Genomic DNA, 25,259 nt, shown 5'->3' with positions numbered 1-25,259 from the left:
TACTTGACCTTGACTATCATGGGTTTTGGGAGAGAGAGGACTCAAAGGAGAATAGTGTAAACAAAGCGTAGGACCGCACTGACATCCAATTTGCTGTGCATATTTAGCAAGCTATTCCGTGACTCAGAATGCCTTTCGAGAAGCCTAAAAATGAGACAAGGTCTATGGTGCAAGGGAAAGATATTGCTTCCATGATGTCTTAACAACTATGTTTTCGTCGTCCCCATGTTATCTCCGGCCGAGATCAAGAATTGCCTGAATCGTGCTTGAGGCGTCAATTTGAGCCTTTTGATTGGCTTGGCTTTAGAGTCTAGACCACGTTGACCCTGGCTCGCATCCTTGTCAATGCCAGCCTTGACCATTGAGTCAAAAGTTGAGGATATGATTTTTCAAGAGACACCACATCCTGTCGTCGTGTAAGGACTCAAAATGACGAAGAAACTTGTCCATGTACTTTTGACCTGTTGTTCATACTATTTCACTGAAGCAATGATCTCAATGGTCTCGCGTCGCAGCGATCACGGAATGTTCGGGCAAAGCATGCATATCGTGTCTCATTCGCTTATCTCTTCAAATTACTTCTAGACATTTACCTACCCCATTAAATCCTCTAAAAAACATCTTAAAATTTAGGCATATCATACAAGTCCTCAGGATCTGTCATTTGTTAGCGCCGAACCTTCAGTGCATGGAGTTTACTTACCCTTGCCCTCGTCCTGAATATACTTCTTGACCTCCGCAACTCTGTCATCAATCTTCTTGAGTGTCTCGTCAAGCTTGACCTTAATCTTGTCATTTGACTCGGCAGCGCCCTTGAGCGCACGCCTAGCGACGTCGAATCGGCTGACCCAGTTGAGGAGCATCATGTCGAATGGTGTGGTAGTGCTACCCTCCTCCTTGTATCCCTCCACTGTCATGCGGTGCAGACCAGGGCGTCCAAAGAGAAGGCCCTGGAGCTCAGCGGCGTATCCGTGATAGTTGAAGCATACAGCCTTGTCCTCCGTGAACATATCAAGGAAGTCAGCGCGGCTGAGTGCGTGTGGGTGACGGGATTCAGCGGCCAGAACCATGAGATCCGTGACGTTGACGACTCGGACTCGAAGCTCAGGGATCCAGGCGCGGAGAATCTCAGCAGCCTTGACAACCTCGAAGGTAACCTCAACACCAATACCAGCAATCACAACATCGGGCTCCTTGCCACTGTCAATTGAGGCAAACTCCCAGATGCTTGCACCTTTTCGGCAATGTTCAGCAGCCTCGTCAGGAGACAAGAAGACACTGGTGGGCTGCTTCGAGCCGATCATAAGGTTGACATAGTTCTTGGATTTCAGGCAATGGTGGATGGTGCTAAGGAAGCAGTTGGCATCGGGAGGTAGATACACGCGTGCCGCCTCGGCCTTCAGGTTGAGGACGGAGCCGATGAAGGATGGGTTCTGGTGAGAGAACCCATTATGTTCTTGACGAGCCCAAGTGCTGGTTTCAATGTAGTTGATTGAACTGAGATCGCCTCGCCAGTTGGTCTCGCGCGCGATCTTGTTGAACTTGGAGTACTGCACCATCATGGTATGGATGATGCCGAGGAAAGATTCGTAACTGGGGAACAGTGCCGTTCGACCAGTGAGTGTGTAGCCCTGGTAGCTATTAGCATAACTGCCGACTTCAGCCCGGAATACTTGCCTGCATCCATCCTTGGCAGCAATGCTCAGAGAGGATCTCAATGACTCTGCCGCCCTGTGCACGAGAGAACTCATCCCACTGGAAGTTTCGGCCTGTATTCTCGAATACCGCGCTAAGCTTGTTGCTCTCCAGTTCATCCGGAGAGAAGATGCGGAAGCTCTTCGGATTCTCCTTGATGACTTGGTTCAGAAAATTGCCAGTCTGCTTCATGCAGCTGTTTTGTGAAGCCTTCTCCACTGCAAAAGTCTTCCAGTCAGGAACCTTCAATTGCTGATAAGGGTCGTATGTCTTCTTGAGCTGTCCAAGTCTCTTTTCATCCTTTTGAGGAATGATCTCCAAGATACTCTCAGCAGGCTTTCCGTCCTTGAGCAAGTGGGCAGTATCGTAGGTCTTGAGCCAGTCTTGGAGGATCTTGAGGTGCTCCTCATCCTTGCTGGCGTTGGGAACAGGGATCTGATGAGAGTGGAATGAGCCTTCAATGAACTCGCCGTCAACCTTTTTGGGACCTGTCCAGCCCTTGGGTGTTCGAAGAACAATCATGGGCCAACGTGGCTTGATAATGGGCTTTCCATCTCGAGCTGCCTTTTGGATCTTCTTGATCTCGCTGACAGCCCACTCCAAAGCACCAGAAAGCTCGCTGTCGATCTCTTCGAGAGTCTCCACGATGGTTGGCTGGTATCCATACCCAGCGAACAAACTGGATAGTTCCTTGTTGTCCATGCATCCATAAATGGTTCTTTCGCTGATCTTGAAGCCATTTACATGCAGAATGGGAATAACGGCTCCCGACTCGGCAGGATCAATATATTTGATGGAGTGCCAAGCACTAAAGAGTTAGTGAATGCCATGAAAAGATGCAAATAACTTACGCTGCGGTGGGACCACTTTCGGCTTCACCATCTCCAACAAGACAAGTTACAATCAAGTCTGGGTTGTCCATGACTGCACCAAATGAAACAGCTAGTGAGTAGCCTAGCTCACCACCCTCGTGGATGGAACCCGGAGTTTCGGAGTTGATGTGACTGAACTAGTTAGCTTGGCCTTATCTGAACGTTCAGGACTCGTCTCACCTAGGAAAGCCTCCAGGAACCGAGAATCCGGTAATAAGGTTGCGCAAGCCGTCCTTGCTAACACCGTACTTCTGAGGGAAGAATCGCTCGAGAGATCCCTCCAACCACAGCGAGGCCAAAGCAGCAGGAGCTCCATGGCCGGGTCCGATAACAAAGATCACCTCCAGATCATGATTGCGGATGAGGAGGTTGAGATGCGACCAGACGAGGATAATGCCTGGACATGTTCCCCAGTGGCCTTTGGAACATTAGCTAGGCACCAAAGTGAGCAATGCTTACATACCCAATAATCGTGGCTTGATATCTTGTGCCTTCAAGTCCCTCTCAAGTAAGACGTTGTCTTTGAGGAAGATCATGGCTGTCTTGGCGTTAGCCACATGTGCCACACCAATTTAACTCACTTACACCCTGCAATATAGCATGCGGCATGCTGGAAATCATTGAGCGACTGGGCGATCTTCTTGTCCAGTTGCTTCTTTGGCGCCTTGAGTGCCAATTCCAGAGCCACATCCGGAAGATGACTGTCCAGCGGAGCCGGGTTGGGGCGATCGATCACTTCACCTGGCATCTTGCGTTTGAGATCAAATTTGGAGTTTATAGTAAGCTGAACGGAGATTCACGAAACCGAGAAAGGGAAGAGAAATGTCGGTCACATAAGGCAGAGATTACATCGGTTGAAGAATCGGCAGTTTTTTACCACATTGGTTTCACTCAAACTGTTTGATAGTGACGCGGTTTCAAGCAGGGAATGATGCTATATCGATGACGTACATTGACGTCGCTTTGACAACTGCCCCACGTAACGACTTGGATATCTGTGAAGCAACGTATCAGTAACGGATATGTCGGATATTGGAAGGAGATAAATATTGAAGAAATTGCGAACTTTAAATTCTAAATGAGGCTTTTTGGCTTGCATGTCCGGAAATATTGAAAATCGATCCGGCATATGGGATTGTGTTGCTTGTAAATAGTCCGCTGTAGATCGATACAACTCGCGTTCTCGAAGATCCATAGAAAGACAACAATCCCTGCTAAATCCAGAATTGTAGCGGTCATCGAGCCTCAAGATTCCACATAAATTCTTCATTACAAACCAACCTCGACCATTTGTTGAGTTGTTTCAACGGCAGTGCGAGACAGATGCGGAAAGTGGGGGATACCAAAACCGGAGCTTTCTTTCCTGGTGTAACAGTAAATCCACCTCCTTCCTAAACACAGATCACGATCACATCACAGAGTGCATTCCGTGTCTACTCGTTGGAAATTCTGAGCTTCTCATAGGTCAATCATGTTTGTTCCTGACGAAACATGACGACTTTTCTCAACAACTCGTCCCATTGTAGCTGCCAATTTCTCCAGCCTGCGGGGAAACCTCAATCGTCAAACGCATGTGTGACGTAAATCCAACGTGCTCTGAAGTCGGCAGCTCATGGGTGCTTTGAACTCGGCGCAATACAAAAGATTTCGAAACCCAGAGTCATTCGAGCCTACATTTCAGTGAATTATTCTTTCTTCACTCAAGAATAAAGACCAAGATTCGACATGACCGATCAAGTTACCGGAGCTATCAAACACGCAGTCATGGGACACCGAAACGACAAGATCGATCAGCTCAAGGCCAACATTGTTGAGCCCAGCGAGAACACTCGAATCACTTCGGACTATGGTGTGAAGCAGAACAACACTGATAACTGGCTGCGTGTGAACAGCGAGGATCAGACGGGAGCCAGTCTTCTCGAGGACGCTTTTGGACGTGAGAAGGTATGCTACTCCATGTTGGGATCGTTCAGATCTCGTTCGACTTTGGAGAATTTGGATACTAACTGCATATCAAGATCCATCGCTTCGATCACGAACGTATTCCTGAGCGCGTTGTTCACGCCCGCGGTGCTGGTGCTCACGGCACTTTCAAGCTCTTCGAATCCGCGGAAGATGTCACCAAGGCCGGCATTTTTACCGACACCTCCAGAGAGACACCCGTCTTTGTTCGATTCTCAACTGTTTTGGGAAGTCGCGGCTCCGCCGACACTGTTCGCGATGTTCGCGGATTTGCGGTGAAATTCTACACACAGGAAGGTTTGTGAAATCCCTCGATCCCATGCATCTTCTGTGAAACGAAACATATGTACTCCTTTTATTTTATATGTCTTTGCGTTTTAAACTAGGGAGCTCACTTGCCCCTTTGTGCCTCTTCACTTGCCCGGAGATTTCTGAGTGTGGGTGGTGGTGGAGGTCTGCGCTGCCAGTACAACACCACAACATCAACGACTCATATCACCACGAATTCGTTTTTAATGACGAAACTAACAAACTTCAGGCACGTTCGACATAGTCGGGAACAACATACCTGTTTTCTTTATCCAGGATGCCATGAAGTTTCCGGATATGGTCCATGCAGGAAAGCCAGAGCCGCATAACGAGGTTCCCCAAGCACAGTCCGCGCACAACAACTTCTGGGATTTCGTCTGGGGACACTCAGAGGCGACTCACATGTACATGTGGGCTATGTCTGACCGCACGATTCCTCGATCTTACCGCATGATGCAAGGTTTTGGCGTCAACACTTACACTCTGATCAACGATAAGGGCGAGCGACGATTCGTAAAGTTCCACTTCACCCCTGAGCTCGGAGTCCACTCTCTAGTTTGGGACGAAGCTCTTAAGCTTGCTGGCCAGGACCCGGACTTCCACCGCAAGGATCTTAACGAAGCAATCGAAAACGGCGCGTACCCGAAGTGGAAGTTCGGTATTCAGGTGTTGGAGGAGTCTCAAGAGCATGATTTCGACTTCGATATCCTTGACGCTACAAAGGTCTGGCCGGAAGACCAGATTCCCGTCCGCTACATCGGTGAACTCGAGCTCAACCGAGTTGTTGATGAGTACTTCACCGAGACTGAGCAGGTCGCTTTCTGCACTAGCCATCTTGTCCCTGGCGTTGGCCCATCGGACGATCCTCTTCTCCAGGGTCGGAACTTCTCTTACCAAGATACCCAGCTCAGCCGTTTGGGTATTAACTGGGAGGAACTACCTATCAACAAACCAGTTTGCCCGGTCATGAACTTCAATCGAGACGGTGCTATGCGACACACTATTTCCAAGGGTAAGGTCAACTACTGGCCTAACCGATACGGCCACCAGCCCGCTGCTACTGTCCAGGAGGGTGCCTACGTTGACTACCAGCAAAAGATTGCCGGTATCAAGCAGCGCGCTCTTAGCAAGAAGTTCAAGGATCATTTCTCTCAAGCTCAGCTCTTCTACAACTCTCTTTCCGAGATTGAGAAAGCTCACGTCCAGGCGGCCTTCTCCTTCGAGTTGGACCACTGCGATGAAGCTATCGTCTACGAGCGCCTGACTGAACGCCTTGGTGTAGTTGATGGGGAGCTTGCCAACACTATTGCAGAGATGGTCGGCGGCAAGAAGCCTATTGATGCTAAGCCCAACCCTGGAAAGAAGGCCAAGAACTTGAGTCAACTCGATTTCCTCCCCGAGGCTCCCACTATCAAGTCTCGTCGCATCGCTATCATCATCGCTGACGGCTACGACCCCATTGCCTTCAACGCCGTGTATGGCGCAATCAAGGCTCAAAGCGCCCTTCCCTTCGTTATCGGACCTCGACGCTCCGCCATCTTTTCCGCTAACGAGGATTCATCCTCCTCCAAGGGTATTGTCCCTGACCACCACCTCGAAGGCCAGCGGAGCACCATGTTTGACGCTATTTTTGTTCCTGGCGGTGAGAAGTCTATCCAGACCCTTTCCAAGAATGGCCGAGCTCTTCACTACATCCGCGAGGCCTTCGGTCACTTGAAGGCGATTGGTGGTACTGGTGAGGCCGTTGGCCTGATAAACAAGGCCATTCAGCTTCCTGAGGTCTTCCTCTCCGAGACCGACGGCAGCGGCGTTGTCGACAGCTATGGTGTGGTGACGCTGAAGAATGCTTCGCCCGACAGCCTTAAAGAGATTGTCACCGTTGCTTCTGATGCCAAGGGCTTCCTGGAGAAGTTCGTGTTCAACATCAGCCAGCACCGTAACTGGCAGCGAGAACTGGATGGATTGAGCACTATGGTGGCTTACTAATGATTTATTAAAAGATACCAACTTATGTAACGAGCCAGTTTGAATGTTGAAGTCAGTACATTAATCACATGAACTCTCACTTGTACTGTGACAAACTCGAATTTTTGAAGTGGGGATGCCTTGTGTTGACCAATATTGCCAGCGAATAATTGTTCCAAACCCGTGATACTCAAATTGTCTTTTCACATACCCAATTCTTCCGGGCCTGAAGTAATGAATCTACTTGATTACACGTTGAGCCGTGAGTTGGTGTGACTTCTTGGATGTGACTGGTGTTCCTTTCAATCGGGCCATAAGAATCATAAGTTTAGGCATACTTTAAATAAGTTGATGGTGAATTTATGATGAATTTTCTATAAAATTTGATGAGTTGTGATGAATTGAGATGTGATGAGTAGTACCGGGACCCGGAGCCTGTGCCTCTTATGCAACCCCCATTTCATCTCATCTACAATTGATTAAAGCTCATCGTGAATCTACTTCACCGACAGGTCGGGCTATGCTGACTTCTTTCCGTGAAGCTTCTGCTTCAACTTCTGAATAGCCCGCGCTCCCTTCTTCAATACAGAAGTAGCATATTCCCCATGTCCCTCCATATCCCTTGAGGCCCGCTTCTTGATGTCCATGTACTCAACACGGTCCTCCTCCCTCTCACCAATAGGGACGACAATACCAGCATAGCGGAAAAGAATCGCGTTCAGGATCATGCGACACATGCGTCCATTGCCGTCTTGGAAAGGATGAATCTCGACAAATCTGAGTGAATACTTGGAGGAAAGAGAAAATGGGTCCAGCGAGTTTTGAGCTTCTCCCTCTTCAATTTCTTTCTTCAGGTTGGCGCACATCTCTCCCATCTTGTCGGGGACAAACTTTGGCGTCACGAACATGGTGTTTCCAGCGCCCACAGCGACGGTGCGATACTGTCCAGCGTACTTCTCGTAGGGAACTTCAGGATGTTCTGGGTCGATGATCGAAACCCCTTTGCAGAGGATTGCGTGCGTCTCTTTGATGAGATCCTCTGTCATATCCTCTTCAAGAACAACAAAATGATGAATAATGTGCTGGAAAGCTCTCATATGCTGAACGATCTCACGGCGTCCACGTAGGACGTACTGGCGAGGTTGGCCTTTCAGTGTCTTGTCGTGATTGTACAGCTCTAAGAGCTTTGACTCGTAGTCTGGGTCGCGCTCATCGATTTCGGGGACAGGCTCTCCTCGCAAGATCTTGCGACAAAGATGAAGAGTAACGTCGAAACCGAGTCCAGCACCTTCAATCCTGTTGCTACCAAAGATTGCGTGGATGATGGACTCATGAATCTCCTTGATGAGTATCTCCTGTTGCTCTGGCGTGCGTTCAACGCCTCTCATAGAGCCCAAGTATCGAGTGGCTTTCTCGAAGAGCACTTTCGGGTCTTGATCGGCAGCGTAGGTGCGATAGCTGCTGTCGGCACGGATAGTCAAAGGGACCTCGGCAGAGGGTTGTCGCATGATAGGCCAGTTCCGTCGAAGGGATTGCTGGAGGTCTGACAGCATCTTAGTGCGCTTGACAGGGCTCGGGGGGGCTTGATCAGGGGCAGAAGAACCCGGGTTGAAGAGATCACCGACAGGCTTCCGCTTGTGACTTGGGCTAGAAGGGAACTCCATGGTGATTTGGGTAGTGCTGTAGTGTCTAACAGAAAGACTTTGGTGGCAAGACAGAAGAGTTCCAGCTGAGGAATGATGATTAAAAGAAGAGGATTGAAATCAGAGGAGAGGAGGGATAAAGGGGACTATTTATACCCAGGAGAGAGAGGACCATGAATCACTGTCACAAGGCCGTGAATGAGTGAATCACTGACTTAAGTTTGTAAATACACAAACTTTGAGGCTCTGATTCATGCTCTCGGCAGTCAAAAGGTGATGCCTAAGTCAAGATTGAAGCAAATACCGTGATCGAGAGTATAATTCACTGACAATTCCAAAGCTCTTCCAAGGTAAAACTTAAAAAGAACCTCACAAATAATACTTAAGTCAGCTAGACATTGAGGTTAGGTTTACCAAGTCTCAATGGGTTTATATAGACTGGGACAGAGAAAGCAGTTCAACATTCAACAACAAACCGTGATAGTAAAATGGCTAGAGTCCCAATAATAAACTGTGTGATCGAAGTATATAGACTTAAAGCAATATCAATGTTTCTCGAGCAAATAAATAAAAATGGGTGAATATTGACTCACTCCATTGCCATCCTATCATGGTTAGAGTTTGTGAGTGTACCTTATGTTCGTATGAGTCAGATTTGGTATGAGATTTCAAGAAAAGCCTTGGTAGAAATCCTTTTGCCCTTACTTTCAAGCTTGTTTGATAGTAATGAAAGCTTAACTGAAAGCGATCAAAACCAAGAAAGTTATCATTGGGTAAAGGTTAGCCATAGTTCTCCTGGATTAAATATGGCGCAGAATTTTGTTAATATTCAAGAACATTAACCTGTCGTGCATAACGGTTTATAGGCATGAATTCAACACACATTTGAGGGCTTCCAAGAAAATGCAAATTCCTTCATGAGCCGCGACATCCTTTCCAGAGGTTTAATTCCCCTCTTCGCTATAGGAGTCTGATCACACGCCGCTCAAAAAACTCGCGCTTACAATCTTCATTAAAATTATGAATTTAGACTGAAAGAGCCTAAAACTAATGTGAATTTTGCAGAGGCTTTTGGTAGCAGACCCTCAAGTTGGAGAAATTTATGAACCGCGGGCAGCTAGTTGCGAATGAAGTTTCTGTCAAACTGACCCCTCGTTGCCTGGATATCGTCACAGACACTCAGTCGGGCTTGAGTGTTTTAAATATTCATAAATTATCCAAGTAAGATGTGACTCTTGGTGTGATTATTGTAACAGTATGTCAAATATCGATACTTTCTTTTGTGTCCTAAAAGGGCTGGTACCACTTTGCAGGCGGAGGGGGAAGTATTCTGGTACGGCTATGTTGATTTCAATTCCTCCTTTTTATCTACGCTCCATATCTGGATATGATATCTCTACAAGGTATCTAGTCTTGTTCCGGGCGGGGGGGGAGGGGGGGGGGGGGGGGGGGGTTTGAATCGATTTATGGCCAAGGCATATTGACTCCAACAGTCTTGGCGATATCTTCCTCATGCAGTTACGATTTTTGAACGGCTTAAGGAGACCATCTCAAACGATACTCCTGCAAAGATAACGAATCGAGAGGAAGTAGAAAATACGCGCCGTACGACTTTCTGACGTACAGGTCGTCAAAGTCGGCGCACATCATCGGGTTGTGGCTCATCTCGGGTCGTAACTGCCGGCGATGATAAAGCTGTTTGCTTCCGAATTGAGGCTTGCACAACTGCTACAAGACGGAAGAAACATCAATCTCGGAAGAGGGTGTCCAATGAATCATCGCAGGCATCCCGCATGCTACCTTCTTCAAGACCCTCATCCTAGAACCGCTTAACATTTTAGTAGAATTTTTATCGACATTTATAAACATCCACTTTCTTCTCCTACGAAGAAACTCACACATTACAGAATCGTCCTTCTTTCTATCAATCTTCTCTTCAACATGGGTAACGGTCAAAGTGTCTCTATCCGCGACTGTCTCGATGCCGTCTGTGCGAACCGCAGCTCCTGCGTCACGTACCCGAGTGATCCGCTCTTCGCCTAGTGGGCGAAGCCGTTCAATCTCGAGTTCCCAGTGATTCCAGCTGCTATCATCCGTCCTCAGAATGTCATTGAAGTTTCTGAGACTGTCAAGTGCGCCAAACAGAGTGGTCTCAAAGTGCAGGCAAAGTCTGGAGGTCATTCCTATGGGTGAGCTCACTCTGTGGACATGCAAAATAAAGCTAACTGAGCAGCAACTATGGTCTGGGAGGTGACAACGACGCTCTGTCGATCGACCTAGTTAACCTCAAGGACTTCGAGATGGACAACGAAACTTGGTACGCATCGTTTGGGGCAGGCACCAACCTTGGCGAATTGGACAAGAATCTTCATACATTCGGAAGACGAGCCATTGCCCATGGAACTTGTCCAAGTGTTGGCACCGGTGGCCATTTGACAGTAGTATGTATCCTTGAGCACACTTCCGACCATCACCAACAATTCAAGGGCGGCCTTGGGCCGATATCTCGAATGTGGGGCAGTGCCCTCGATCACGTCGTCGAAATGGAGGTCGTGGCAGCAGATGGCACGATCTATCTTGCCAGTGAAGGCAGAACACCCGATCTCTTTTGGGCGATGCGTGGTGCGGGAGCAAGCTTCGGCATCGTGACCAGATTCGTGGTCAAGACTCGCCCGGAGCCCGGCAACGTTGTCCAATACAGCTACAGCCTTACTCTTAACTCGCAAAACGAAACGGCCGACTTATACAAGGAATGGCAGGCATTGGTTGGAGATCCAACTATGGATCGACGTTTCGCAAGTCTCTTCATCGTTCAACCTCTAGGGGCCCTCATTACAGGAACTTTCTTCGGTTCAGAGACTGAATACCAGGCATCAGGAATCCCTGCTCGCCTTCCTGGTGCCAGCAAGGGTGCAGTGTGGCTTACAAACTGGATGGGTCATTTGCTTCATGAGGCTGCAGCCGCTGGTTGCACCTTAGGCAGCATTCCCACGGCATTCTACTCAAAGTCATTGTCGCTCAATGAACAAGACCTTCTAAATGACACGGCAGTCACGGACTTGTTTCAATACCTTGAGGATTCTCGCAGCAAATCGACACCATTCACGATCATCTTCAATACCGAAGGCGGCGCCATGATGGATACACCTATCAATGCAACAGCTTACCCACATCGGGAAAGTGTCATCATGTATCAATCCTACGGCATCGGAGTGGGTAAAGTATCGGCAGCGACTCGGAAGCTCTTGGACGGGATTCACGAGCGGATCCAACGGTCGGCTCCGGGCGCGCGCTCCACTTACGCCGGATACGTCGATGCATGGCTCGACCGAAAGGCGGCGCAGGAGCTCTACTGGGCGGACAACCTTCCGCGGCTTCAAGATATAAAGAAGAAGTGGGATCCGGACCAGGTGTTCAGAAATCCGCAGAGCGTTGAGCCGGCTGACTAGAGCGGAATTATTGAGATTGAGGAACGATCATTCTGTCACGAGGGCTTGTCCAACGAATGAGGAACAGGATTGTGAGGTACCGGCTCCGATGGAGGCCGTAGAGGGGCCGATAGAGGCCGGGTATGAGTGTCACAAGAATGGTTTACTATAAAACAGACTAAGAGATAGTATAGGTGTATCAATTGCTTCACCGATGTTTGTACCTCTTGTAGTCGTGAGCTACTCGATCACTTTGGAGTTCATGTTAATGAGAATGACCCGCTTCAGCTTCTAGTGCATCATTTCCCCGCGTATCTAGATCTTCTGGCGTAAACTAGTGGGGGACTTGATCAAAATCCGGGGTAACACGACATTCAACACAATTACAACCAAGTTCCTGACTTTCAATCAAAGTCGTGAGTGGCCGAGTCTACAATAGAACCTAGAGTAGAAGCCCAATCCTTATCTACGATACTTTATCATGTCAAAGTTCCCCCTGTCACTGTCATTCCATTACTGATAAAAACCCCTTGTCAAAAACGCCCTATTTCCACAGTCAACCCTCTAGCTTCCCCTCTCCCCAACCCCGCATCAACTTGTCACTCCCCGCGCGTGAGCACAACGAATACGGCCAGACACGGCATTTGTGTAGACCCGCTTGGACACAACAAAGGGCGTTACGGTAGTTTGACAACAAAACCCGGCCTGTTTCTGTTTTGTGTTTGTTACAATTACAAGATTCTTACAGCAACCATCTCGTAGACACGTTCATATCTGATTGGCGTTGATCATTGACCAGGATACTGAAGTAAGTATTGGATGCCGTGAGTGAGGTTCGGCATTTGTTTATGCTTTGGGGTGGCACTTACACCGCCATCATGCATCATTGAGCCTCATCACCACTTCATGTTTAACACATTCAGATACTAACCCGAGGATAGAACACAATACATCATGGCTCTCCTTCACAGATCCAGATTAGCCGCTCAAGGCCTCTCAAAATGTCGTCCATCACAACTTCAATCCTCAGTGAGGAGATACAATACCGCAGCAATCTCATCACTTTCCCAACGAGATGGAAAAGGCCCCTCTCTGTCTCTATCTGCCAGCCACTCAAAGCCATCGACAGCTCTTCATACTCCTTCACCCACAGCAGTTATGAACCGTTCTTACTCAACAGCAAGTGAGGACATGTATACCGCATCATTTGCCTTCTTCGAGGCTATCTGGGATGCCGGTATCACCCATTGTTTCGTGAACTTGGGTACCGATCACCCTAGTATCATTGAGGCTATGGTCAAGGGGCAGCGAGAGAAGAAGGGCAAATTCCCCAAGATCATCACATGTCCTAATGAGGTATGCTATTACGTCAAGAATTTCTGGGCAAAACTGACATAATCAGATGGTGGCCATGTCAATGGCTGATGGTTACGCCCGATTAACAGGAAAGCCTCAGTGTGTGATCGTCCATGTCGACGTTGGAACTCAAGGCCTTGGAGCAGCCGTCCACAATGCTTCCACAGGCCGCGCTCCCGTGTTAGTATTCGCAGGTCTATCACCATTTACACAAGAGGGCGAACACCGCGGAAGTCGCACAGAGTACATTCACTGGATCCAAGATGTACCAGACCAAAAACAGATCGTCTCTCAGTACTGCCGATACACAGGCGAGATCAAGACAGGGGCGAATGTGAAGCAAATGGTCAACCGCGCTCTGCAATTCGCTACTTCGGATCCCCAAGGTCCCGTGTATCTGTGCAGTGCACGGGAGATTCTCGAGGCTGACCTCAAGCCTTATTCTCTGAAGCAAGAACACTGGGAGTCGGTTGAGCTTGGTGGTCTGCCCACAAGTGCTGTTGATAAGATTGCAGAAGCTTTGGCGGGTGCAAAGGCTCCTTTGCTGGTAACAGGATACAGTGGACGAAACCATAAGGTTCCTGCTGCGCTTGTTGAATTAGCGGACAAAGTCAAGGGGCTGCGAGTCTTGGATACTGGTGGTTGCGATATGTGCTTCCCCGCTGATCATCCCGCTTGGATCGGTTTGAAGTTTGGTGTTGACGATGCTGTTGAGTCTGCCGATACAATTGTCGTTCTGGACTGCGACGTACCCTGGGTTCAGACCCGCTGCAAGCCTCGCGAGGATGCAAAGATCTTCCACATTGATGTTGACCCTCTGAAGCAGCAGATGCCAACTCACTACATCCAAGCCGACGCACGCTACAAGGCTGATGGTCTCACCTCAATCCAGCAAATCACCGAAGCTCTCAACAAGAAGGAATTCGCCAGCAAACTCGAGGTCAACGCCGCCGAGACAGAGAAGCAACGTGCTGAAGTCCACGAGAACAAGCTCGCTAGCATCGCCAAGGCCGCTGAACCTCTCGCAGACGATACATTCGGAACCGGCCATCTCAGCAAGAAGCTCCGTGATCTCTGCCCTGAAGATACAATCTGGGCCATTGAAGCTGTCACCAACACTGGTTTCGTACACGATAACATCCAACCCACAATTCCCGGATCTTGGATCAACTGTGGAGGCGGTGGTCTCGGCTGGTCTGGCGGTGGTGCCCTGGGTATCAAGCTTGCGACAGATGCTGAGAACGGCGGTACAAATAAGGGCAAGTTTGTTGTGCAGATTGTAGGAGATGGCACATATCTTTTCACAGTACCTGGTAGCGTGTACTGGATCTCAAGACGCTACAAGATCCCCGTCTTGACCATTGTGCTCAACAACAAGGGTAAGTCGCCTTACCTGTCAGACCAACAATATGCTAACACTTCACAGGATGGAACGCCCCTCGCAGGTCACTCCTACTGGTTCACCCTGACGGTCTTGGATCAAAGGCCACAAACGAAGAGATCAACATTTCCTTCGATCCCGTGCCAGATTACGCTGGTATTGCTAAGGCTGCTGCGGGTGGAGATATCCACGCTGCTAGAGTTGACAAGGCTTCGGATCTGGAGAGTGTGTTGAAGGAGGCTATTGCCAAGGTGCAGGCAGGTCAAACGGCTGTGGTTGACTGCAAGGTAGCGCCAGATTGTTAAAGATTTATGAAATAACGAGATAATAATGTGCAGGTTTGGGCTGGACTTAGATCTAGGGGCTGAAGTGCCGGGATTTGTTTAGACTGGTAGCATTGATAGGTGCATTAGAGCAATGTTTGATCATTAGATTCTTAACGTCTGCTGTGAGTACGGTTCTTCCTTGGGTTCAGTTATAAGGGCTTGACCTTCGATGGGAAGCAGCTATATAGTCGTAGGAAGAGCCATGAGGTAACAGTCTGTAAATCATCGCCTTCACTTCGCTTCTCTCTTACATTAATCGCGTACCTTACCCAGCTCATCTTCTCTCGGTGAACCCCACGTCACAAACAGGCCGTCTGTTTAGGTCATCAATACCACCACTGCTTTCTGTTGTAATGCAGATATGTTCCTTCGCCCACGCAATCAGTCAGACTCTTGTCGCATGGTGTCGCATGGCGTCGCATGGCGAGACCGATCGTCTATCACAAAAAGCCAAGGTGCATCTTCTATTGTTCTCACGAGTTGACTCCGAACGACTTATGAGTCAGTAGATCATATTCCTTGAAGTTGGCTTTCACAATGATTTGGTCGTAGAGTTGACAGTGCTCAGCTTGAAAGATATCCTTTGCTAACGATATCACGTTGCAAGCGCCAAAATTTTCAGTATAAGGTCAAGAAGCTCTTTTGCCATCAAGATGCGGTAGAGTGGGAGTGTAGGGTATGTGTTTAAGTGTGATCTTTCAAATGTATCGGACCCTGGTTATATGGACATATTACGATTGGATATAAAAATCTGTTGAAAGCATTGTTATGTCCTTGCTGATTGTATTTTTCAACACACTTTTTGTATAAGTCTAACCTTTGGAACGGGGCATGCCAAGGTTGTTTCCGCGGCGTTTACTTGGCCAGGACAGGTAAGTGATTCGTCGAATTGCCACCAGAAGTCTTGACTGATACCCATTATTCGTTCATGACTGTGTGATTTGAAAGAGAAAAGAGAAATCGTGGCAAGGGCGCGTAACTGATGGAGTTTCTGATATTTCTCATGCAGAATAGGTCACCAGGCTTAAAGCCCAGATCCGGGGTGGCCGTGTTTAAACGCCGGGAAAAACATCAGTCGACGCCTAAATGGTGCCTTGGCAGGGAAGATCATCATCTCTTGCGGCTCTTCTCCTCTGCTGGTCATGCAGTAGTTTAACCCAGAGACCATTTGGTCTAGATCCTCAGCGGGTGGATTGTATATCCGTATGCGTAAACATACCCCGTATTTACTGCAATGTTGCCAGGATAACACGATAAATACGCTGCTTTCATATCCGGAGCCTACCGTGGATTAACACCATTCATCCATCTCGGAGGCTAAATCTGAGTGAATGTCCTGGCCTGGAGCTAAAATGACAAGATTGGTACCGTTGCATTCCACTTTCAAGACTAGAAGGTGATTAGTTCTTCGATGCTAGGAGAAAGAAGACGCGAAAATTATGGGAATTGATCACGATAGGCATTTGCTGATCCATTGATTGAGCCAATACTCATCTTATTTCTCCCCCGCACCACGTGCTCGTGACACGAAAAAAGAAGCTCGGGAGGAAGGTGCGGCTAGTTGCTGCTGGTGCTGGCAGGTGCAGGCGCAAGCGGTTGCAAGTGCAAGTGCGGGCAGGTCCCTTCTTGGGTTGGGCAGCCGCCGACAGATACATCCATCCATAGTTACAAGCAAGATTGCCTAGGCACAGTCAACAAAAGCAAACAAATCACTTCATTCACATTCTCTTTTTAATCTCGCAACCTCTCTTTTCATCCTTGATCTGATTTCTTTTAGAGTTCTTTATTGCAGGCTCTTCCTGGCGAGTTTGAGTCTCACGACCGCGACTCATCTCGGACAATTCATCTCATTTCATTTCTTCTTCATCTTGTTCTTGTCCTTCATTTGTCCTAAAACAACGCCACGCTAAAGTAGTCGGTCCGGCTCTTTTATCATCAGGCTTTCGCTCGCTCGCTCGCTTCCTCTCGACCGTTAGGATCTCATACCTCCCATAGCTGAACTCGACAAACTATAAAGGCTCGACTCGACGCCCTCACGGGACCCTTTGCGACTACTGCTGCACCTTACTCCTCCAGGGTCCCACGTCGAGATCTTAGGCCCCGCCACTCCACTTCGGTATTCTCGTCCCACTACAGGTCGCAACTTTGCGCTGGTATTGGATTGGATTGGCATTTATTTACCTACGCCCGACTCGACCCAAAGCAACAACAAAAACAGGCCTAGCCCGTGATACGAAAACTTGCTCCAAAAAACTGTTCTTCACTCTCCTCCACTACGTCTCGATTAACGAGAGATCATGAAAGGCGTCGAGCCGGATCTTGCCCAGCGCCTTAAGAGATTGAGACGCGTCAATAGCTCTGTGTCTTGACCACCGACCAAGCTTTCAAACCCAATTTGCTTTTTCCAGCCATGTCTTATCAAGCGGCTGTTACTACCGAGGCTCAGGCCGGCACAATTCCACTGCGACATCCCGATACCACGACTGATCGACCGCCGCCTCCTCCCCCGGTGCCCTCTTCCGATCCTCATTTGATCGCCGACGACCCCTCCGCACCGAAAGCCTCTGCCGATCATGGCCTCTTCGAGATGTCACCAGCAGAAGCACTCGCTCTGCTGAGCGCTGGCGTCGAGCTTCTCGTCAGGATAACGGGCGATGTCCCTCCGACACCACCGCCAAAATCTCCCACTGTGCCGCACATGAGTGGCATGCAAGCCGAGAAGGAGAATATTGTGCGGTCATATTCTGATAAGAATCTGGCGAAACTAAGGAAACAGGCTGAGCTTGAGGCTAAGAGATTGGCTGCCAAAGATAAGCCTGAGCCTGTGCATGACAATCAACCAGAGTCGGGGGATATTGATGGTGTGCGACTGAAGCCTCACCCAGGTCTCATGTCGCCACCGCCTCAATCAGAGCCTTACGTTGTCGTTGGAGCTGATTCTCAGCCTGTCAATTTGCAACACAGCGCCATAACACGCAAATTCTACAGCAAGAATGAGCCTCCGATTACTATCAACCAATATCTTCAGCGACTTCACCAATTCTGTCCTATGAGTACCGCAGTATACCTCGCGACATCATTGTATATACACAGATTAGCCGTCGAGGAGCGAGCTATCCCTGTCACCCGGCGCAACGCACATCGCTTAGTCCTGGCTGGTCTGAGAGTTGCCATGAAAGCTCTTGAAGATCTATCTTATCCCCATGCCAAGATGGCTAAGGTGGGTGGCGTCAGTGAAGCAGAGCTGGCTAGGTTGGAGATAAGCTTCTGTTTCCTGGTTGGATTCGAACTAGTTGTTGGTGAGAGCAGACTACGGAAACACTACGAGCGATTGAGAGATCGCACATCGCATCACGGCTTCGATAATGCGGATGTTCCTATATTAAACCTCAAGCCTCGGCCACGCGGCGGAGTTCAGCCAGCAGCATAGACAACTGGCCCACCTACTTACCCTTCTCACCTACATTTCACGCATCATGGTTTGGGATATTTGAGAGCACGGAATCTGCATGTCATTTTGTTTTTATCTTTGGGGCCTCGTACTTTATGGTGTTTGGCACGAGCATTGTACATGGCTTTTTACCTTGCACATAGTCTAGGCGTGGCATTATGGGATGAGAGGCATATATGTTGGAGTGCATCATGAATTTTATATCCAGACTTGTCAGCATATTCCCGTCCATCGTTTCATCATTCCCACGTGTTCTTGTGATGTTGCTGCGACGATCTACGAAGCCAAAGGGACTACTTGACTCGTAATCAGGGTCTTGATTCTTCACGAGGGTCCCATCGAGACCCGCTGTGTGATGGACCCATCATGGCTTTTCGATTTGGAATGTTCTAAGCATCCACATAGCTCCGTATAGCCGTCGTGTAAATGGGACGTAGTATTTGAGCGAGTCAGTACTCCGTGAACATGCTGATGGGTCCACTGGAGATCAACTGTCATTTAGTCTGTACAGCTTCATGATGGGCTCTGTCAATAGCACGCCGAGACAATGTCTGAAGGATTCACTGCTATCCGGCTTGTCGTCTCATTGTGAAGCTAGTGATCCTGACGGTCCATGTGCTGCATTTCCGTATTCGTTTCTGCCACAGATAACCGCTTACCCCATTTCACAATACCCCATCCTTATCCATCATCGTCATCTCACCTCACTTCAGTCACTCATCAACAACTCTGGGATTTGAAGCAGCGTTCATGACGAAATGGGCGCCAAGACATCTGAAGACGATCACTCTGGAGGAAATGGTACATCTCGTAGCCCTTCGTAAACATAGAACCTCACTTACACGTATCAGGCCAAGGACCACTCTCATCCAAGCCATCCTCTGCAGGCGGAGAGCCACGCGGTGCTCATCTCGTCCGCGATGGCGACGGTAGTCTGGGAGGCGAAGGGGGCGACGACGACGACGATGATGATAACAACACTCCCGCCGGACCGCTAACCGACGGTGCTGGTAAGAAGAAGAAAAAGAGAAAGCCAAAGAAGAAGAAGAAGGCTCCTACACAGCAATCTTCACCTCCAAGAGTCCCACTGAGTGATCTCTTCAAAGAGTTTCCGGCCGGTGAAATTCAGGATTACAATACTGCTCGTACTACAGCTCAAGAACTTCGCTTCATGGGTCGCCGACAACTCGAAGATCCAGAGTTTCTGAACGATTATCGAAAGGCTGCTGAAGTTCATCGGCAGGTCCGACAGTGGACGCAGGAGAACGTCAAGCCGGGTGATAAACTCATTGATGTCGCTAATGGTATTGAAGACGGCGTGCGTGCGCTTTTGGGGAACCAGGGTATCGAGCCTGGTGATAACCTCAAGGCTGGAATGGGGTTCCCGACAGGTCTTTGCTTGAACCATGAGACTGCGCATTACACGCCTAACCCTGGCCAGAAGGATGTAGTTCTCAAGTATGAGGATGTCATGAAGGTTGATTTCGGCGTGCAGATCAATGGTTGGATCGTCGATAGTGCATTCACCATGTCATTTGACCCTATGTACGACAACCTTCTCAACGCCGTCAAGGATGCCACCAATAGCGGCATCAAGGTATGTCTCTCACCTTCTGATAGATAATGTGTCTGACGATTGTAGGCCTCTGGTATCGACGTTCGTATCTGCGACGTCAGCGCTGCAATCCAAGAAGCAATGGAGAGCCACGAGGTTGAAATCAACGGGAAGACATATCCCGTGAAACCCGTCCGCAACATCTCAGCGCACAACATCAAGCACTACCAGATCCACGGTGGAAAGTCGATCCCGTTTATCAAGAACAATGATCAGACTAAGATGGAGGAAGGCGAAGTGTTTGCTATTGAGACGTTTGGTACAACCGGCACTGGACGACTTTACGACGATGTAAGTGTGCATGTTTGGCGAGTTGGGATGTTACTGATGAGTGTAGGTGGGCATTTATGGCTACGGTTTGCATCACGATGCGCCGAGACATGTGAATTTACCTTTTGCGTCGGCGAATAGGCTTTATAAGGTCATTCGCGAGCAGTTTGGGACTATTGTCTTTTGTCGTCGATATCTCGAGCGCTTGGGCCAAGAGCGATATCTCGCTGGTGTAAGTGCTTTAACCGTATGTGAGGAGGAGATTACTGACTGGTTGTGAAGCTAAACTCTTTGGTGTCTAATGGTATTCTTGAAGCGTATGAACCGCTTGCTGATATCAAGGGTTCTTACTCGGCGCAGTTCGAGCATGTAAGCTGATGTGTGCCTGTAAAGATATGAATGAGATAGATGCTAACTGTGGTAGACTATTTTGCTTCGAGAGTCGCATAAGGAGGTTATCAGTCGTGGAAGTGACTACTAAATTGAGAAGGACTCGAGTTTTGTCAAATTGGGGGAATAGGAAGGGTTCAACATGATATGGGAATGGTTTCAACACCATTTCCTTCCGCTGAGCAGTAGTCCCAACACTACTGCACACAGCTACGGTCTGGCTTCAACACGCCTGCCTGCATTTACATTCGTATGATAGTATAGTCTATCACTATCTTCAACAAAATCTATTTGCACTTCCATATTCACGTCGGTACATGACTTGACGGCAGATGCTAAACTCTTGGCATCGTCGGTGATTTCCCAAAACGTACTCTATCAAACATGCTATCATCTCGCCATAGATCAACAGTGAGTCACTGGAGAAACTGTCTCAGATACACACACACACACACACATACATACAGATACATCAGTCGCTTAAACCCCGCCATATGCCCGCACCAGAAGCGAACTGCCAATGGATGGGTGCCTTGAGAAACAGGGTGTCATGAGGCCCTATCGGCTAATGTCTCGATCGGCACATCATGAGCGGGGTCTGAGCGAACTACACTATGTACATTTCTCTAGTGTAGGGCATTTTTAGGCAGACAAGGCAATCGGTCAATGGAGAGATTCCAATTGAGATGCTAATGATTGCAGCAAAACAACCCCTCCAAACCCATTCCTATACCAAAACGACTTTTCATGCTATATCTCTGGGCAATAACCCAAGACCCAAAATACGCCCCCAACTCGCATTTAACTAAAACCTCATCGTTACAGAATAACTTGATTCCCACGGCCCCTAAAGATGAAGCCTCACCAAAGTCCCAAAACGACCCCATCTTTCGATTCTTGGTGTTTTTTTCGGTGCGTGTGTCTCCACTCCTCCCACCTCCAGGGGCAAAAAGAACTTTGGTTGGACTAACTAATCCTTGCTCTGATTCACGATGTATGCATGCGCGATCCTTCGGTGTTTTGAGGTTCCCTTAATTTTTACACTTTGATGCCGAGGAGTTGACTTTCTTGCAGATATCATGATGTGCTTTGAAAAGTCGGTTGATTTATAATTTTGGTGAGGGGGATCGTGATGTCTTGGTGTGCAGCCTAATCGACTTACACTGAAATCGCACACCCTCAGTCCTAGGGTCATGAGACAGACAGGTTTTTTTCTATTCTTGCACATTTGGTGGGAAATGTCTTGTACCTGCTTTAGTGTCTCACCTCCTCCAAGCCATTGAGCCTCTCTATCCTTATCTCAGAGCCATTTCGGCGTAAACATTCACTGTGATGCAAGTAGGAACCAAAGTATTCAAAAAACGAAACCCATTCTGAGTTCTTTTTTTTTATCTTGCTGTTTTGTGTCTTGTATCTAACTAAGTGTTCTGTAATCCTTAAAATCGGCTCATTGCCTTGCTCGCTGGTATCCAAATCCCAATATCAAACTCCCTTAAACGTATACAGAATAATTCCCAAATCCCAAGTCTAATCGCTAAATATCATTTGCTTGTGAACTCCATGTAAAACAGATCAAAGTGATACAAGACCAAATCCTTCAACTATATCGTTTACTCATATCGGTACACTCCCGGCTCGTACATCTCAGAGGGCCGTCTGCTGCCAGCGCCGATTGTGAGACGTCGCTTGGGCTGCATGCGCTCACGGAGACGCTCGCGCTGAGCCTCCTCTTCCTTCTTCTCCTCGCGACGAGCAAGGCGGCGTGCCTTGTCTTCACGACGTTCCTCCTCAAAGCTCAAGCGGCGAAGCTCGTCAGCGAGAACTGCTTGGCTGTCGACGACTTCGACGGAGGGGCGCTTGTATGTAGCAGAGCGCTTGGGAGGGGCGGGGGCGGGGGCGACAGGGCGAGAGGCGATCTTTGCGTTGGCCTCTGCGATGCGAGTGCGGAGACGAAGCTCAGCTTCCTCTCGGCGCTTCTCCTCGCGACGGCGTTGGCGGCGCTCTTCCTCCTGGTCGGAGTGTCGGGAGCCGCTTGATGAGTGGCGGTGGTGCTTGGAGCGGTGGTGGTTGTCGACGACTTCGATCTGGACACGGCGCTGGTCAGGCTGAAGAGTTCGCTCATCAACGATGACAGGGCGGCGCTTGTTAGGGTCCCGTGAAGAGTCGACTATGTATGTGTTTGAGATGGGTGATGCGGGGGCAGTGTGAGGGGCATTCCATTGCTGGGGAGGAGTGCGTGGTGTAGGGGGGCTGTCGACCAAGACAATTCTCTCCTGGTGACGAGAGGAGCTTGGTCGACGCTCACGGCGGTTCAGATCAAGAACCTTCTGACCGTTGATGTAGACTCCAGATGATCGCTTCTTCTTGCTGCCGTTGCTGGTGTATGAGCGGTCTGATTCATCTCCTGAGCGGTATGAGCCCGACGGTGTAGAAGGGGCAGGGCTATACTGAGGTGTAGGAGGGAGTTGAGTAGCATAAGGGTAAGAAGAAGTGTCGTAGGGAGCGGGAACGTATTGGACTGGGTGCTCGAACAGAAAGTTGCTGGCGCAGACTTGTCCATGGCGAGAGTTTGCGCAGAGCGTAGGTTGAGACCACTGCTCGCGGCGTCCATCGGGGTGGACATATGTGTAGATGTTTGTGGTGCACATTGTGTCGGTGCTGAGAGGTTCTAAGCGGCTGTTGCGCTGAGGGGGATCCTCTTGGATGATAAACGGAGTCAGACGATGTGTTCTTGATATAGTCTGCTCAGGTGGTGAAGAAGTGCTGCTTCGACGACGACGGTTGTGGACGATGTTCTCAATGATAAGAGGTGACTGTTGAGAAGACAGTTCGAAGAGAGAAAGAAAGAAAGAAAGGGAAAGAAGATCAAGGTCTTATAGTAGTGTTTGTGTAAGATGAATTGAGTGTTTTGTTTGGTTGTTGAGAGAGTGGCAGATGGAGGTGGGTTATATAGAAATGAGGAAGGGTGGTTTGAAAGCTGTGTAAGCCAAGTCCAGGTACCGAGTGACTTTGGTAGTAATTGGATGCCTGGGGACTAGACTAGACTAAACTGTACGTCTTGTACAGTAAAGTAAGTGTAAAATATGGAGTGTTGGTGCCTGGGGTCTGGTTTGTGAGGTGTGTGCAGTAGTGTGATGTTGGTGTTGGTTGTGGTTCGCAAAGCGGTTCGAAGATATATACAAAGACTTGTACTGTAAAAAGGGTGGTGTTCCCTCCCAGAGGCTTGGTTCTCTCTGTGTCCTCTGCAAAGGCAGCCTTGAAGGTGGAGAAGGCCGTTTCTGCCTACCGTCTGCGGCCACTAAAAGTGATCCCTGTCTAGTCTAGTCCTGGCCCCCAAGCAGAATGCCCATGCCGATGACTCCCCCCTGGGTCATCTCAGCCACGGCCACCTTAGTTTCTGTTGGTCGGAGCCGCCAGACATTGAATTAGCTACAGAGTCAATGAGCATCACAGGCCAGGTTTGATCAATTGAATGGTTAGGGGGATCGAGAAAACGGGTATCGAGGCGGGAGATCAGGACACGGACGACAAGTGACAATCCCGTAATTAAACCAAGAATCAACTCGTGGGCAGATGAATTGGGATTTTACAATTAGAAGACAACGTAATCTAGGACTTCAATGGCCAACAACACGCGGCCACGGTTGAAACATGACCCTAAAATTATCACCAACAGAAATCATGACCATGATCATGATCACGAGAATCCAAGACTATCCCGAGTCTATTTCGTTCCCTTTGTCGCATCGCGAGTTTGTCCGTCGGACTCGAAAAATGTCCTTCGGCCAAAGACTAAGGTAAACTTACAATACCCATTATCTCGCATCATGGGATCCCCTCCCCCGGCGATTGAGTCATCAAGGACTGTCTGCAGCCCAAAACGCCTCTAGACCAACCAAAAAAAACCCTGTCAAGGACTGAAGACCATTTCTTCGCTATGCAAGTGCTACAGAAACTGCAATGTTCTGCATTCGGTGACCTCGTCCTCATTCGCTCTGAGTCACCCCCTGTTTCCACTTCCACTTACACTTAGCTATCGCGGGCAGTGCTAGGGGACGCCTATCGAGGCTTGGATCCGCCTAGGAATCGACGCCGGTTCTCACAGCCTCAGCCCTAAGCTAACCAGGATCAAGATCAACCACCACCATTCTCCAAGATTGACTGGAACCATTTTTGTTCAGCCTCGCATCGATATTATCATTGTCAGACAATAAGTTTGATCAACGTCAAGGATTCATTGGATGCCTCTTCCTCTTGACATGCAGCGGGAACTAATATCGTACAGATGAACCAACCTATCTGTGTATGCTTGTCATATCGGGACGCACAGGGCTTGCACAATGATGCAGAACATGATCAGTAACCGTTGGAAGATGCCAGAAGAGCCCTTTCAAAGTATGTACGACCAAGGGCGCGCGTACGTCATCTCATGTAGACTTGTCAAATGCGCATCACAGCGTTACACGACCTAGTGCGAATAGCTTCAGGCCCAAATGACGTTTCCCTTTGACTCTTCCTCGGTATTGAAACGAGAAGTAATAATAAACCAAAGTCCCAAGCCAAGGACTCAGAGCAGAAACCCACCCGAGAGTCCAA

The 25,259-nt window shown here is 48.8% G+C and overlaps 7 protein-coding genes across 7 annotated transcripts; 5 read left to right on the top strand and 2 right to left on the bottom strand.

Annotated features, from left to right (window-relative positions):
• Positions 1-622: 622 nt before the first annotated feature.
• Positions 623-3,315, bottom strand: FPRO_05234 (uncharacterized protein; the record flags this gene model as incomplete). Its single annotated transcript, XM_031230830.1, has 7 exons — positions 623-657; positions 704-1,631; positions 1,723-2,503; positions 2,547-2,699; positions 2,748-2,985; positions 3,031-3,105; positions 3,153-3,315. 7 exons carry the CDS (start codon positions 3,313-3,315, stop codon positions 623-625), a joined length of 2,373 nt encoding a protein of 790 aa, XP_031080927.1.
• Positions 3,316-4,292: 977 nt separating this feature from the next.
• On the top strand, positions 4,293-6,824 carry FPRO_05233 (putative catalase-1; the record flags this gene model as incomplete). Its single annotated transcript, XM_031230829.1, has 3 exons — positions 4,293-4,511; positions 4,586-4,826; positions 5,068-6,824. The coding sequence occupies 3 exons, from the start codon at positions 4,293-4,295 to the stop codon at positions 6,822-6,824; spliced, it is 2,217 nt and encodes a 738-aa protein (XP_031080926.1).
• A 3,563-nt stretch (positions 6,825-10,387) lies between these two features.
• Positions 10,388-11,895, top strand: FPRO_05232 (uncharacterized protein; the record flags this gene model as incomplete). Its single annotated transcript, XM_031230827.1, has 3 exons — positions 10,388-10,432; positions 10,490-10,635; positions 10,680-11,895. The coding sequence occupies 3 exons, from the start codon at positions 10,388-10,390 to the stop codon at positions 11,893-11,895; spliced, it is 1,407 nt and encodes a 468-aa protein (XP_031080925.1).
• Positions 11,896-12,828: 933 nt separating this feature from the next.
• Positions 12,829-14,916, top strand: FPRO_05231 (uncharacterized protein; the record flags this gene model as incomplete). The annotated part of the gene is made up of 3 exons (XM_031230826.1): positions 12,829-13,230; positions 13,277-14,609; positions 14,657-14,916. 3 exons carry the CDS (start codon positions 12,829-12,831, stop codon positions 14,914-14,916), a joined length of 1,995 nt encoding a protein of 664 aa, XP_031080924.1.
• A 2,431-nt stretch (positions 14,917-17,347) lies between these two features.
• On the top strand, positions 17,348-18,367 carry FPRO_05230 (uncharacterized protein; the record flags this gene model as incomplete). Its single annotated transcript, XM_031230825.1, has 1 exon — positions 17,348-18,367. One exon carries the CDS (start codon positions 17,348-17,350, stop codon positions 18,365-18,367), a length of 1,020 nt encoding a protein of 339 aa, XP_031080923.1.
• A 779-nt stretch (positions 18,368-19,146) lies between these two features.
• Positions 19,147-20,754, top strand: FPRO_05229 (putative methionyl aminopeptidase; the record flags this gene model as incomplete). The annotated part of the gene is made up of 6 exons (XM_031230824.1): positions 19,147-19,189; positions 19,240-19,985; positions 20,031-20,294; positions 20,341-20,505; positions 20,556-20,642; positions 20,698-20,754. 6 exons carry the CDS (start codon positions 19,147-19,149, stop codon positions 20,752-20,754), a joined length of 1,362 nt encoding a protein of 453 aa, XP_031080922.1.
• A 1,519-nt stretch (positions 20,755-22,273) lies between these two features.
• FPRO_05228 (uncharacterized protein) lies at positions 22,274-23,311 on the bottom strand (the record flags this gene model as incomplete). Its single annotated transcript, XM_031230823.1, has 1 exon — positions 22,274-23,311. The coding sequence occupies one exon, from the start codon at positions 23,309-23,311 to the stop codon at positions 22,274-22,276; it is 1,038 nt and encodes a 345-aa protein (XP_031080921.1).
• Between the last annotated feature and the right edge of the window lie 1,948 nt (positions 23,312-25,259).

The sequence above is a fragment of the Fusarium proliferatum genome (genome assembly GCF_900067095.1).
Source record: "Fusarium proliferatum ET1 genome assembly, contig: FPRO_scaffold004, whole genome shotgun sequence".
Classification (NCBI taxonomy): Eukaryota; Fungi; Ascomycota; class Sordariomycetes; order Hypocreales; family Nectriaceae; genus Fusarium; species Fusarium proliferatum.
Note: the sequence above shows the minus strand (reverse complement) of the source record. Positions and strands in the feature narration are given on the sequence as shown.